This window comes from Suncus etruscus, chromosome 5, assembly GCF_024139225.1.
Source record: "Suncus etruscus isolate mSunEtr1 chromosome 5, mSunEtr1.pri.cur, whole genome shotgun sequence".
Taxonomy (NCBI): Eukaryota; Metazoa; Chordata; class Mammalia; order Eulipotyphla; family Soricidae; genus Suncus; species Suncus etruscus.
Window position 1 is genome coordinate 31,748,145 of NC_064852.1, and position 16,059 is coordinate 31,764,203.

General features: G+C 38.1%; 1 protein-coding gene across 5 annotated transcripts in view; it reads left to right on the forward strand.

Moving 5' to 3' along the window:
* R3HDM1 (R3H domain containing 1) overlaps nucleotides 1-16,059 on the forward strand; it is a 174,451-nt gene that overhangs the window by 86,782 nt on the left and 71,610 nt on the right. For all 5 annotated transcript variants that reach the window (XM_049773605.1, XM_049773607.1, XM_049773608.1 and 2 more), the window contains exons 8-11: nucleotides 4,281-4,340; nucleotides 4,422-4,562; nucleotides 10,294-10,402; nucleotides 10,560-10,655. In XM_049773605.1, the coding sequence (XP_049629562.1) occupies nucleotides 4,281-4,340; nucleotides 4,422-4,562; nucleotides 10,294-10,402; nucleotides 10,560-10,655 (406 nt within the window). The remainder of the gene's footprint in view (nucleotides 1-4,280; nucleotides 4,341-4,421; nucleotides 4,563-10,293; nucleotides 10,403-10,559; nucleotides 10,656-16,059) is intronic.

Sequence of the window (16,059 nt, forward strand, 5' to 3'; positions counted from 1 at the left end):
TTAACTTCCCAGAGTAATAGCTATTTAAAATACACTGAAAATTTTGGGGAGGGTAGTATAGCTACACCTAGTGGTACTCAGGGTTACTACTGGCTAAGTACTCAGGAATTATTCCTGGTGGGTTCTGAACCATATGGGAAACCAACAATCAAGCCCAGATTGGTCAATTGCATGGCAAGTACCCTATTGACTTTTTTTAAATAATTTTATTGGAGATAATCACATAAAAGAAAATACAAGGAACTAGAATATTACTGAGGCAAAGTTAATATCAAGCTTCAAGGTGGCTTTTATATTCATTTGGGATTTATTGCACTCAGTATCATATTTTCTATTTAACATTTAATATCAACTCAAAAAGAACCACCAAAATGAAAATGGATCGTGATCTTGTAATGGAGGCTGAAGGAATTTTTTTTTCTTGTGGGGGGTCAAGTGGTTACCACACCTAGCTATGCTCAGGGCCTACTCCTGTCTCTGCAATCATGAATCACTGCTGGCAGTGCTTGGGGGACCATATGGAATGCCAGGGATTGAACCTGGGTCAGCTCTATGGCATTATGTTGCTCCAACCTCTGAAGGAGTATGGTATAGAGTGAGGAAAGACATTTGTTTCTCTGGGGGCCCAACAGAAGGGTTAGTAGATTAGTCCGTTGATCAAGAATATATTGGATATCCATTTTATATATATGCCATACATTGCACATTTGTAATTATAATTATGGAAGAGGGAGTAATCACTGACCTTAAAGTGTTCGTGGTCTCTCTGTTAGGAAAGAAAAATCAAATGATGTGCAAGTAATTTAGATGTCATGAAAAGGGTATTTTAGTGCACTGTAATTTAAAAAGAGGGTTCCAAATTCTGAGAAGATATGGGGAGGCTTTATTGAGAATATAATGCCTGAGCTGAGTCTTAAATTCAGAGTCCTTTAAATAGGAGCTGTCCATATAGAAAAGCCTTGGAAGAATTCAAGATCAAGTTAAGAGTATTGCCAAGGCAGTACTGTAAGACGATTTGATTTATTCAAGTAAGTTTATAGCTAAGCATTATACTCATCCCTAACTTACAGTAGCACACAATTTAATGAATTTAGTGAATTTACAAGTGTGTGCAACCATTACTATAGTTCTTTCATCATCCCTAAGAGAAAAATGCTATCCTTTAATTAGCACTTTCCTTTCTGCTGACCCCTAATATAATTATGGCTGTACAAATTTTCTTGTTTCGTATATCAATGAAATCAGTTATGTATGATTTTGTGACTAGCTTCATTGACTTAGCATAATATTTTTATGACTCATGCATGTTTTAGCATGAATCACTATTTTATTCCTTCTTATAATGTATTTTTATTTGAATATGGGACTAATTCTTGTAAAGGCTAATGTACCGTTATTACTATTGTCAATGTAAATCAAGAAGTTGAAGCTAATGTTAAATTTTTTGAGAAATAAAATTTCCCTAATGGCTCATTGTTCTCTTAGTAAATAATACTATTAATTGTTGGTTATACATGGTACAAAATTAGAAATAAGTATGAAAATTTTTCACTAAAGCTTTAACGATTGAAAAACGTAACAGTACAGTTAAAATTCTCCATTTTTTCCCCAAAGTTGAAAGCAAATTAATACTGACTTTTCTGGGTGAAATATATTGATGCTGTGCAAGTACATCTGTTGAGTTCTTGTATACAATGTATATAATACTAACATGATAAAAAAAAAAGAAGGATGGCGGCCAGAGAGATAGCACAGCAGTGAGGCATTTGCCTTGCAAGCGACTGACCCAGGGCCAACATTGGTTGGAATCCCGGCATCCCATATAGTCCCCTGTGCCTGCCAGGAGCGATTTCTGAGCACAGAGCCAGAAATAACCCCTGAGTGCCCCTGGGTGTGGCCCGAAAACCCAAAAAAAAAAAAAAAAAAAAAAAAGAAGAAGTATGAAGGAAATAGGTGGGGGTTTTGTTGTTGTTGCCCCGTGGTGCTCAAAGTTCATGTACTGCAGGCATGGAACCTATGTTTTTATTGTTTTAAGCAAAAGAAACAATATCTTCTAAAAAAAAAACAAAAACAAAAAACCTAGACTGAAAGATAGAACAGTAGTTAGGATGCATCTTTAGTATGCTCCTCACTTTGGTGGGGCCTTGGTACCACTTGGGAATGTCCCCACCAAAATATTAAAACTGAGAAAAGGAGCTTGACAAGTACAGAACAAACTGCTATAATAATAGCTTTGTGAATAAGAAGCAGAAAATGAGATCAAAGATATAGATGTAGTTGAGATCATGCCTGCCTTCTAAACTACATTACATCTGATCAGTTTTAACTTAGAACAAAGGGAAAGCAAACACATATGGTTTATGAGAGCTTCAAGTATCATGATACTACAAGTACTATGGATAGAAGACACAGGTCCTAATTGTTAAGATCTAAGATGGCAAAAATAAAAGAGAAATACAAAGGAAATAAAATATGAAATAGAAATTAACTCAGTAGAAGATTACCAAAAAATTATTACAGTCTCAGTTTGTTTCAAGTACATTATGCTAGATAGTCCCACTTTCTAGAAGTTCTAAGACATCATCTGAAAATTAAGTCTTTTTCAGCTTTGGGTTCATAATCACCAGATAAGCACTTTTATTGTTGATTTTTTCAACCAATATCTTTTGAGATTTCCCTGGAAACATAGAAAACTAATCAAATATAAGAATTAATATTAATACAGAGATTTTTATACAACTTAGGTGGGGAATGCTTTCTCTTTTTTTTGTTTTTGTTTTTTTGGGGTTTTTTTGGGTCACACCCAGCAGCACTCAGGGGTTACTCCTGGCTCTATGCTCAGAAATCACCCCTGGCAGGCTCAGGAGACCATATGGGACGCCAGGATTCGAGCCACCGACCTTCTGCATGAAAGGCAAACGCCTTACCTCCATGCTATTTCTCCAGCCCCAGAATACTTTCTCTTATACTATAATTTGAGAGGAATTATATGGTGTTTATTTGAGAGGCAAGCATTACTTCTTTTTTTGTTGTTCATTTGTTTTGGGGCCACTCCTGCAATGCTTAGGAGTTACTCCAGGGATCCTAGTGATGATGCTCAGGGAATTCTGTTGGATGCTAGGGATCAAACCTACATGTAAGGCAAATGTCCTATCCACTGTACTATTGTTCCAACTCCTAAACTTCTTGAGATGGATCTGTCTAGTATATGGTGTTCATTTATGCACATCCAGGGGCACTTGAGGGCTGTTCCCAGGTGCTTGTGGGTTACTTTCCAGCTGTGCACTGGGACTAGAATCTGAGAGTCCATTATACAGGCACCTCAATCCTTTGAACTAACTCCTTGTCCCCTAGGCCTAGTTTGTTTACCTAAAAATTTAGAGACAGAACTGAATGATTGTCAAATTACTTGTAGCTTTAAGATTCTATGATTATCACCTTCCCCACCCCACTCCCACCCCATATGCACATGACATCTACGGTACAGAGTGTTACGTCTCTTGAGTCATTTGCTTTGGTGTGATCATACATATCCCTTGGGAACTGGTACATTAGTTTGTTAAAACCGACATGCACTAAATAAGACTCTACTGATAGGAAGAATCACATGTGAGTTCTCCCTGGAGTCCTGATTTATTCTACATGTTGGAAGATCTTGGCTTATTTTTTACTTTTATTGGGAAAATTCCCAATATTAAGAATTTATAGTAGCAATATATAAAATGACTTGGAAACACTTCACCTTCCCAATTAGAGTTAGTATATTTCAATGTCTCTGCTGTAGTCCCATCTATACATGGGCATTGAATTCCCACAGGAATATACAGCTATTACTGCATTACATGTTCTTTGGAGTTCTGTTTCTATGGAGTTCAGCATGATAACAAAGCATTAGCCTAACTAAAGATGTTTTCCTGTGACTTCTTAGCTTTATTAAGTAAGGTAGTAAAGATTTATATTGTCTTAGTATCCATATATTTACACTGAACTTGGTAAATCAAAATAAATTGATAGAAATATTGTGTTGGTAATTGTTCAAGTTGGGTGGTGGCTATATTGAAGTTCTTTCATTGCACTGTTCTCAACAGTATATGTGAAATTTTCCATCATGAAAACTTAATTTTTAAATACATTTTAAGAAATTATGTAAATATTCTACCATCAAACTTGTGATATCTATCAATGGACTGACTATTGGTAGGGGTTGAAATTTAGTAATATGAAATTAACTCTTATTACTTTAGTGTTTTATATATAAGAATCTTCATATTTTGTTTCAGGGACAGAATGATGCTGTTGAAATTGGAACAAGAAATACTAGATTTCATTGGTAATAATGAGTAAGTCCTGACATTTAACAACAACAAAATTTTCCACACAGATTTTTTCAACATACTAATTTGGTTTTTCCCTACTTATAGGTCTCCACGTAAAAAATTCCCCCCAATGACATCTTACCATAGGATGCTATTACATAGAGTAGCTGCTTACTTTGGATTAGACCACAATGTTGATCAGAGTGGAAAGTCTGTCATAGTAAACAAAACTAGCAATACAAGAATGTAAGTATCAATAAATGTAGCACGTGCTATATTTTTATATAGTAATGAGTAGTAACACTTCATTTTTCGACAGTACCGTTTTTGTGTGTGTGTGTGTTTTGTTTTGTTTTGTTTTGGTTTTGGTTTTTGGGCCACACCCGGTAACGCTCAGGGGTTACTCCTGGCTATGCACTCAGAAGTTGCTCCTGGCTTGGGGGACCATATGGGACGCCGGGGGATCGAACTGTGGTCCATCCAAGGCTAGCACAGGCAAGGCAGGCACCTTACCTCTAGCGCCACCGCCCGGCCCCGCAACAGCACCTTTTACTAAGGATTCTGTGTTTTTGCAGCCTAATTTAAGCTTGATGATAATCTTTTACCCAAAAAAAATGCATTTGAGTCTTTAGTTGTAAAATGTACCAGAGGGGAGAAAAAAAAAAGAGTCCTACTATCAGTAATGTTTAATGACTATTCTCAACTTTAGATAATCATAACCAACCTCAAGCAAATTTTTTTTACAAAAACTCGTATGTAGTCTTTCTACAGGTTCTCATGCTTCCACCTCTGTTGTCTTTTACCTTCCACAAATTTTAAGAAGTTAAAGCTGTTGATATATATTATCTATAATGTGTTTTTTTGATTATATAATTTATTGAAGATAACTTGAGAGATTCTAAGAAGCTTTTGAATAAGTAGAATCTTAATAATGTTGGTTAGATCATCAACGCTGATATTTTAGGACAGAGGTCCAATGCTAAAGAATCTAAAGTAACTAATACAGAGTACCTCCGTTTCCTATTAGTAGAGATAATCATAAAGCAAATAGTTGAGTTCAGCTAAAATTCATGATGAGGTGATGATGATCTGAATTTTCTTTATCAATTTCATATGTAACAACAGTGGCTCATACTTGGCAACTTGGAGGACTATATGGATACTGGGGATTGAACCTGGATTGGACAAGTGCAAAGCATCTACCCTACCTGCATAGTTCTTGAGGGTTTTTCTGTTGTTGCTATTGTTGTCTCTGTTATGACACCAGGGATTGAATGCAGGGATACACTACTATTTGAACTGCATCCTCAACATTTAAATTCCCTGTTTTTCTATCGTTCCTGAATATGGACTTCTATTATCTCATCTAAAACATCCAATTTGTATGGGTATAGTTTATTTGTCTTTGTCTTTAACCCCTTAGCTGCTATATTTGCAAGAACTAAGTCAGTTTCCTTATTTCAGGTTGTTTATGTCAGATAATTAAATGTATTATTAATATTTGTAAATGATTCTGCAACTCAAATGAAATTTCTGCATGATGGAAAAGGGATCCTGACTTTTTCTTGGAATGAAATTTTACCTGAAAATATAATTGAATATGATTATTTTCTGTGTCTATCCCTTAATCTTTGATATTATCTTCCTTGGTTAGCCTTTTCCCTTTTAGCTATGTCGTGGCTAAAGTAGGATAATAATACTAAAATGTGAGCTGGACCAAAGGTGACCACTACTTTTAACATTACTCTGAGCAGCTGGATACCCAAGCACATGACATTAGCAGGCATTTTTACTAATATTTCAACTAGAAACTCTCTAAGGTTTTCAATACAGTGTGACCTTAAATATCTCAATGCTGTAAATGATGTCAGAAAGCTTTAGGGTTTTATTTCTTCAAAATAATAAAACATTTTAATTGATCGCATGTTCTGATGTCCTTGAAGAACATATAGCTTAATAATACCTTGACATTCCAGATAATACAAGTTACACTGTATTATTTTATATTTCTGGAATATGAAGAAGACTATAAATCAGAAAACCTTAGAGATCTGCTCCACATTGAATAAAAACAAACTTGCCTTTTCCTCATAGGCAGATTACCCGCTCCAGCATTGAACCAGTGGTGTTGTGGATGTCAACAACCCGGTGTCCACTGGGGTGTCTCAATGGAGCGGGAAGTTGGCGATTGCAGGGCAGTAAATTTCAGGCAACTATAAAAGAAGAGGTAAGACAGTCTTAAGGTTAGCTGAAATGCCTGCCAATGCTATTAGCTGTGGGAGTCCAGCTGCTCTTAAAAAAGTTGTCAGGCTGTTGGTTAAACCATGTTGTCCACTTTGGACTAACAGCCTCTCACTCCAGTATAAACATACGCCTGTGCAGAAAGAAAATGTGATTTAGCATAGTTCAACAGTAAAGTATAAGCATTAGAGCTGTGAGTTCTATACCTCATATTGTTCCATGTATCTAAATAATGATTCCAGCAGTTTCGCTTTTCAGATTCCTTGGTGCCAAAACTAAGTGCAAGCATCAAAATCAAATGTCCAACTCCTGGAAAGTGCCACAGCCAATTATCCGACTCTGGCATGCACAACCAAAGCATGTGTCAGCAAGGAAACCAAGTATATGAAATCCCTAGTCATCACAGAAACTTCAATGGCAAATATAGCAAAATAGCAAATATTATTATTATTTAAGTAGTTGCACATAAAATGTTCAATCCTATGACAGAAATAACATAACCAGTTTTATTTCTTTCTTTTTTGTCATTGTTTTTTAATTAAAGAAGCTTTAATTCAATTCAAATTGAAAGAAGTCTTTCAAAGTCCTAAGGAAAATGGTCTTTTCATTAGTTTGCTTATGAATTATTTTTACCTTTTTTACTTCTGTATACAGCTTTATGTAAAGATTTTTTGCTCATTCACTAATCTTAAGTATATTCTCCACTTTTCCATGCATTTTTGTTGTTGTTGTTATTGTTGTTGGAATGATTTGGGGTGCTTACGTGCCTAACTGGTGCTCACTGGGGATCTTACATGATGTTGTGGTGAGTTACACTCATTTAGTTGCACTGCTTGCACATCTGCTCTCTCGGAGAACCATTCTTGGCTTGAGTAAGCACAGAAGCTGAGCACTTAACTGGGGCTTAAACTAAGCGTGGCCACATGTGAGGCAAAAATGCCTTCTCCCTTCTACTTTTGTACTTTGTGTGTGTTTGTTCGCTTGCTTACTTTGGGTGTTTTATTGAGCAAGTCAGGAATTAGGCCTAGAAATTCACTTGTGCCAGGAGTGCAATTTCCTACTGATTCATCCCCTGACCCTTGAGTATTATTTATATATTTGGTTCTTTAGTCATTGCTCCAGGCTTTCTTTCTCTTGGCTCTGTACTTAGGGATCACTCTTGGCAGCACTCAGGGGACCATTTGGGAGTATCAGAATTTCAGAATTTGAATCTCTCTCTCTCTCTCTCTCTCTCTCTCTCTCTCTCTCTCTCTCTCTCTCTCTCTCTCTCTCTCTCTCTCTCTCTTTCTCTCTCTCTCTCCCTCCCTCCCTCCCTCCCTCTCTCTCCCTCTCCCTCCCCTCTCTCACTCTCTCTTTCTCTCTCTCCCTCCCCCTCCCTCTCTCTCCCTCTCCCTCCCTCTCCCTCTCTCCGTCTCATTTTGATTTTTGGATCACACACAGCAGCACTCAGGGGTTACTCCTGGCTCTGCACTCAGAAATCACTCCTGCCAGGCATAGGGGACCATATGGGATGCCAGGATTCGAACCAACATCCATCTTGGATCGGCAGCACAAAAGGCAAACGCCTTACGCTGTGCTCTCTCCGGCCCCAAGTACTTTTCTTATTTTTAAATCTTTTGCATAATATGGCCTCAAACTTATGCTATACTTTAAAATTTATTAGGTTATAACATTCAACATTTTATGTAATGAGATATTTGGTCTTATTTTGCTGAAAATATTATTCAGTTTGCTACACTTTGAGTATGATTTAGAGCCTTCACCCAGTTTTTTTAAACAATACCAAAAATATTTAATAATCCAGTTAGACTATATTTTTAGCCCCCAGACATTTTTGTTATAAATTACAAAAGAGTGATTTTAGTTTTAGAATGACAGTCTTAATTCACAAGAAAAGAGCATTGAATCAACTTTTTTTTTTTTTGGTTTTTCGGGCCACACCAGTTTGATGTTCAGGGGTTACTTCTGGCTAAGCGCTCAGAAATTGCCCCTGGCTTGGGGGACCATATGGGACGCCAGGGACCACAGTCCTTCCTTGGTTAGCACTTGCAAGGCAGACACCTTACCTCTAGCGCCACCTTGCTGGCCCCTGAATCAAGTTTTTGAAATTGAAAATATATTCAAGGACCACATTTTTATGACTATCTTATGAATCTCACTGGAAATGGCAGTATGTGGAAGATCAGACAGTTAATATTTCATATTCATAATTATTATTTTTAAGTTAAAAATGAATATCCAAAAAATAAAAAAATTATATCCAAATATATATCCAAATAAGTAATTTCTCTTTTCTAACCTATTTACATTAATGTGATAGATTTATGTCCAAAGAGGGTCAAGGAGATGGCTCAGTGGGCTAGAATTCATACTCTGTTTTTGGGAGCCCAGATTCAATATTTGGCACCACATTATTTTCGCAACGCATCTGGGAGCAAATACCATCAATTAGATGTGATTAAAAAATACAAAAATAGGGCCCGGAGAGATAGCACAGCAGTGTTTGCCTTGCAAGCAGCCTATCCAGGACCTAAGGTGGTTGGTTCAAATCCCGGTGTCCCATATGGTCCCCCGTGCCTGCCAGGAGCTATTTCTGAGCAGACAGCCAGGAGTAACCCCTGAGCACCGCTGGGTGTGCCCCAAAAACAAAAAAAAAAAAATTAATATAAAACAAAGATGTACTGTAATGGATTCTTGATAACTTGATTTTATATATTTTTTTTTTCCTTTTTGTTTTTTGGACCAAACCCAGTGACACTCGGGTTATTCCAGGCTATGTGCTCAGAAATTGCTCCTGGTTTGGGGGACCATATGTATGAGATGCTGGGAAGAACCGAGGTCCGTCCTAGATTAGCTTGCTGCACACAGGGCAAATGCCCTATCACTGCGCTATCATTCCAGCCCTCTTGATTATATTTTTTATGTAAATCTTTCAAGTTTCAGTTCAGTCACAAAGTATTTACTTTCATCTATTAATACCAAGCCTGAATTTTTACTTTAGATTTAGAGTGGCAATGTATATAAACTTTGAATTTGATGTATCTATCTCCAGTCATGGCTTAGTGATATGCTTGTACTTAAGATGTATGTATGTATATGTATGTATGCGTGTATATAAAGTATATAGGTATAACTGAGTAACCTTTCTTGAGAATTTAATGTCTTAAATGCTATTCATTTATTTCAGCTCAAGAAAAATACTTTAAATTTAAAAAAATTTGGGTACACTATGATTCCTATTTATAAGTGAAGAAACTAGGATTAAAAAGGTTAAGTAATGTGTACAAGTCCTAAAATAGTTAAAATGATGAACTGAATTATTTGATGAAAATATTTCAGTTCCACAGTATATGCTTTATTTGATAAAACCTTAAAATCATACATGGGGCTCTTACTGTTTTTTCGTAAGTTATCATGAATACTAAATAAGATAACATAATAACTGTTTATTTTTTGCTCCTCCATTTACTTTTTTATTTTTGGAGCATACTCTGCACCGCTCAAGGGTTACTCCTGGCTCTGCACTTAGAAGTTGCTCCTGCCAGGCTCAGGGGACCATATGGGATGCCGGGAACCAGAGTCCGTGCAGGGATGGCCGCATGCAAGGCAAATGCCCTACTGCTGTACTATCACTCTGGCCCCTGCTTCCATTTACTTCTTATTATTTTTATTTTCAATAAAATGTATCTAACTTTACTGCAAATATTGTTTCATTATGTTCTTTGCTGTTTTGTAGACCTGATCAGAAATTCAATGAACATATTAAAGATGATAAAGGTGAAGACTTTCAGAAACGATATATTCTCAAGAGAGATAACTCTAGCTTTGACAAAGATGATAATCAGGTAATCCAGAGTGTATGTGTGTGTGTGTTGTGTGGAAGGGTCTCAAACATGAGCGATGTGCTCCACCACAGAGCCAAATCCCTGGTCCACAACAGCATTTAAATAAGTGTAGGATTGTGCCAGTAAGTAATTTTTAAATATTCTCTTTTTTCTTTAGATGAGAATACGTTTGAAAGATGATAGAAGAAGCAAATCTATAGAAGAAAGAGAAGAAGAATACCAGAGAGCTAGAGACCGAATATTTTCCCAAGATGTATGTACCAACATAATATTAGAATGTGTACTAAGTATATTGCAGAGATTCATTTGTCCTTCATGTTTTTCACAGGTTTTTGTTTGGGGCCAGCTATGCTCAGGGGTTACTCCTGGCTTTGCACTCAGAAATCGCTCCTGGTAGGCCCAGGGGACATATGGAATGCCAGGGATTGAACCTGGGTCTATACCCGTTCCACAGCATGCAAGGCAAATGCCCTACTATCACTCCTGCCCGTATAATTTTTTAATAATCAAAATCAGGTCTTTTATTAGCACATTGATGTTTTAAATTATATATATACTTTTATTGTTGAGATTCTTTTTCTCCTTCAAGCTAGAGCTGTTAGTTGTATCTCTGCTGTGATGGCTAACCTTTTTGAGCCCGAGTGCTCAAACAGCTGCACAATGCCCAGTCCTCCCAATGGCCAGTCTGGCTCTGTTGCCAGGTGAGCTGCAAAGCAGACACCACCACACTCGCCTCCGCCCGCGCCGTATATCTTAATTGCATATCTTAATTGTGAACCCCTTCTCACGTGCCAGCTTCAAGGCCTTCGAGTGCCACCACTGGCACGCGTGCCATAGGTTCGCCATCGAGGGAGATTCGTTTTATTTTTTCCAAGAACTCCAGTGAGCTCTGTGCTCAGAAATCACTCCTGACAGGCTTGGGGAACCATATGGAACACCAGAAATTGAACCTGAGACTATCCCAGGTCAGCTGCATGCCAGGCAGGCAAATGTCCTACCACTGTGCTTTCTCTCCGGCCCATCATTATACTATTTCTTGATCTGTTGCTTTCTCAACCAATAAGTAGTATCCATCACTCTCTAATTACCTTCTTTATATTTATTTACATTAGAAATAAGTATGTCTTTCCCATCTTTTTATTTTCCCTTTCATTGATTTGTATAATTGTTTTCTATCCTTTCGCTGAGTCTGATTTTGTTTTTCTTTTTTAACTTATCCTGTGAATTTAGGAGTACTTTTTTGTAGGCATCAGTTGAGAAACATATTAATTATAAAGTCCTGGATGGTGGTGGAGGATGGTGAGATTGGGGATGGAGAGAAGCCTTTCTATGCCAGCCCGGGCCATGCGCCTCCAACTCCCTCCAGCTCGGGGTCTCAGGGTGGCAGTGAGGAAATCATTCACAGGCAGGTTTCAGGAGACATCACCTTTATTCAGGCCCTAGCCACCATGTGTGGGTCCTAAGCTTTTAATTTTAAGCCTGCTCCATAAGTAGCCTGCATTCAACCCTGTCTCTCTCAGTCACCTCTCTTGCTGAATCCTCTCCCCAACCTTCTTCTGAATCTCCCTCCCCCACCTCTCCTGGTGAGCAAAACAAAAAGCCAACTAGATGTGGGCAGGTCTGCCTCAAAGTGAGCAAAACAGGAGATTGGGGGAGGGGAATAACAGGCTTATCAAATGGAAGCGTACACCCAGCTACTCTATGCCTTTTTATATAGACAAATTTAGTCCATTGACATTGAAATTAATGGTACATTAAAGCTCTTTGTTGCCATTTTTATGTATGAATGTGCATGTGGAATCTGGTTGTTTTTCCAAGAGTTTGGTTTGGTTTTTTTGTTTTTGTTTTTGGTTGGTTTTGGTTTGGTTTGGGGGCCACACCCAGTGATGCTCAGGGGTTTCCTGGCTATGTGCTCAGAAATAGCTCCAGGCTTGGGAACCATATGGGATGCCAGGGGATTGAACCAAGATTAGTCCCAAGTCAGGCGTGTGCAAGACAAATGTCCTACCACTGCAGCACCACTCTGGCCCCAAAAAGTTTGTTTTTTATATGCAGTCTTTCAGTAATTCTTTCAGGATAGCTTTAGTTGTTGCAAGTGCAGCCACTTTTTATTTATCTTAAAACATTTTTTTCTCTCTCTGAAGTCTAAATGATAGCTCTGCAGGGTGGACTTTGCTAGAAGTTTTCCATTTAATACGTTCCACTCTTCCCTGGGTTGTAAGATATATAGATCTTTTGCAGTTCTTACGTTGTTTGCCTTATATTTGAAAATATTCTTCTTTCTTGCTACTTTACATAATGTCTTTTGATTTTACCATTTGAATTAAGGTTTTCTTTTTTTTTTTTAATTATGAGAACAAAGATGCAAAGAAAGAGGACAAGGTAAAGTTACAGTGGAAGGATAATCACCCATAAACAGAATTCTCAGTAGTCCTATTGCTGATATCTTAACTTTGAACTTTCAGCCAAAGAACATTAAGAAAAATAAAACAGAACCTATGTACAATTTCTTTGTCCCTCAAGTCCCCAGATTGTAGTACATAATATTTCTTAGCAGCACACAAAGTAATCTAAAGACATAACACTTATGTAACTCCTTAAACATTGAAGGCAAAGTACTTTTTTACATTTCAATGCATATGCATATTAGTTTAAGTTAACCTCAAAAGTTTAAGTGATTTGTTTCTATTAAGGATTAGAGTCAAAGGAGCATAGTAAAAACGGTGTTAGAGTGGCAATTATTGTTTGCATAGACCCACCAAAATATGAGGGACATGGAACGGAAAAGCTTTGGCCTAAATACAAGGAGACCCTACCCCTGAAGTTTCCTGGCATAAGACCAACTCTAGGCTCCAGGAAAATTAGTTTATTCAATCCAGGTCATTGTTTGTAGTGCCAATACAGTTTTTTCACACAGTCTCTGTTGTTGGTATCATGTTTCTGTATTAAAGATCCTGGAATCTGCATATCCTATATTGCAGTCAGGATGATACAGAGCATCCTCTCGTTTCACCTCACAATTAAAGGGCAATGCAGAGAACCCTGTCCTGTAAGCAGGTCGTTGTTGTTGTCAAGTCTTCTTAGTGTTAAGGGAAGTCTCTTTTGAGCAGGTCGATTTCAGAGCCGTGGTAGTGTCTTCTGGTAGAGGATTGCTTCCAGATGTTGTTATAAAAAACCTTGGTTGTTTTGTAGATACCTTCCCTAGTTCAGGGGTGAATGGAGGATGCCCACTCTTCTGAGGCCTGTGCCAGGTCATTATATCAATGTTCAGGGTGTAAGGCCCCATTGCACTATGAGATTTGTGTGTTCTGATCTCTAATAGATAAGAAGTTATTTGTATGTATAGTATTTTCCCATTTTAATGTGCCTATGCAAACAAGGAACAATGCCACGTGGCATTGTCGGCTCATATGGGGGCCATAAGAACAAGTCCAACAATCCCCATGACATGGTTCATTCATAAGCATTAAACTGAGGGACTCTTCCACCAAAATTCCTTATTGAACAGCTCACAAAGAGAAGACAAGATAAACAGTGGATAGAATTGTCAGGGTAAAAGAATATTTAGAAAGAGTTATAGCTGTTAAAGAAAATACACAAGGTCAGAATCTGTTGGAGAGGAGGTCGGTCTTGGTGCCTAACAAATTAAAGAACTGAGGGTAAGAGGGTTAATTAAGAGGAAGATAATGAATCGGGATTGGGATATGAGGGAGTAGAAGGGGCTCTCTGTGGAGGAGGGGAAATAATCAGAGGGGTTATATACATTGTAAAGATGAATTGTTTATGGTCAGGCTTGGCAGTCAGAGAGGACCACTGTATAGGAAGTCACGTCTACATATACACTGATTTTAGGAACCTATTTGAATATTATCCTCCAAATCTAGGGAATTCCATTTTTTTTTCCTAAAACAGTAGAGAATTAAGAATATTTTTGGATGTTGTTAAAAAGCCTGCGTGCTTTTGAAGATGAATAATAGTAAGAAGAGAAATCCTGAATGGGATCTAGTCTGGGGTCGGGGGGATCTCAGTCCCCTGGACTAAGTGGTCAGCCCAGGGGGCCTATGGCTAGCTGTCCTGCCCATAGCCCCCAACATACCAGCTGAAGAGACACAGAAGAACTGGCATGTGGAGTCTTCCGGGTGCAGCCCTGCCTCTGTAGTTTGTGGATGCATAGGAAGGAATTTCTCTCCCTCCCCACCCCCCAGGGCCCAATTAACCAGACATGGCCCTGAAGACCCGCCTGATGTGGGGGGATCTCAGTCCCCGAATTATGATTTTCTTGGCATTGTGTTCTTTGAATCTGTTTTGTTTTGGACCTTTTGAATTTGTAGGTACCTCTCTCCAGAGATTACGGAAGTTCATGATTATTTTTTTCTGACACTTCTTTTTACTCTCCTTCTGGTATTTCTATGATTTGAAGATTATTCCTCTTGTTATTATCTATCACAAATCTGATATTCTCTTCTATTGATTTATTTCTCTTTTGTCAGTTTGTTATTGATGATGGCTAGTATTTTGTCAATTCCATTTGCACGGACTCTTTGAAACTCGGGATCAGTTCATCTTTCATTTGTTTGAAATTTTCTTCCAGTGATTTTCTTATTTCCCTGGCCATTGCGTGGAACATTGATTTAAGTTCCTCATCAATGAGACTTGAAGCTTGAGGCTTGGTTTGAGCTAAATGATTTGCAACTATCAGTGTCCCTGTCTGCCAGAGCATGTGAATTCTTCTGTTTCCTCATTGTTCTTAAAGATTTGTGGGTGCTGTGATATGAGCTTCAGATTCCCAGTTGTCTGAGATCTATACAGTTTCTTTATTTTTTTTCCCCGCAAGCTGTTACTTCTTATAATCTATTTCTTTCTTATTTCTTTTTCTTTTTTTTTTGTTGTTTTTGGGCCACACCCGGTGGCGTTCAGGGGTTATTCCTAGCTCTGCGCTCAGAAATTGCTCCTAGCAGGCTCAGGGGACCATCTAGGATGGCTGGAGATCAAATCCAGGTCCATCCTGGGTTAGCTGTGTGCAAGGCAAATGCCCTCCTCTGGTGCTATCGCTCCTGCCCCTAATCTGTTACTCTTAACAATATCTGTGCCACATCACAAAGAACAAAAACAGTCAATGCTGGCAGGAATGTGGGGAGAAAGGGACTCTCTTTCACTGCTGGTGGGAATGCAATCTAGTCCAGCCTTTATGGAAAACAATATAGAGATTCCTAAAGAAACTAGAAATTGAGTTCCCATATGATCCAGCTATACCACTCCTAGGAAAAAAACTAGGAACACAAAAACACAATACAAAAATGCCTTCCTCACACCTATATTCATTGCAGCACTATTTACAATAGCCAGAATCTGGAAACAACCAAGATACCCCTCAACAGATGACTGGCTAAAGAAACTGTGATACATATATACACAATGAAATACTACGCAGCCATCAGGAGAGATGAAGTCATGAAATGTTCCTATATGTGGATGTACATCGGAACTATTATGCTGAGTGAAATAAGTCAAAGGGAGATAGATAGATGCAGAATAGTCTCATTTATGGGTTTTGAGAACAATTAAAGACATTGTAATAATGCCCAGAGTCAATAGAGATGAGGGCTAGAAGGATCAGCTCACTCTATAAAGCTCACCACAAAGAGTGTTAAGTGCAT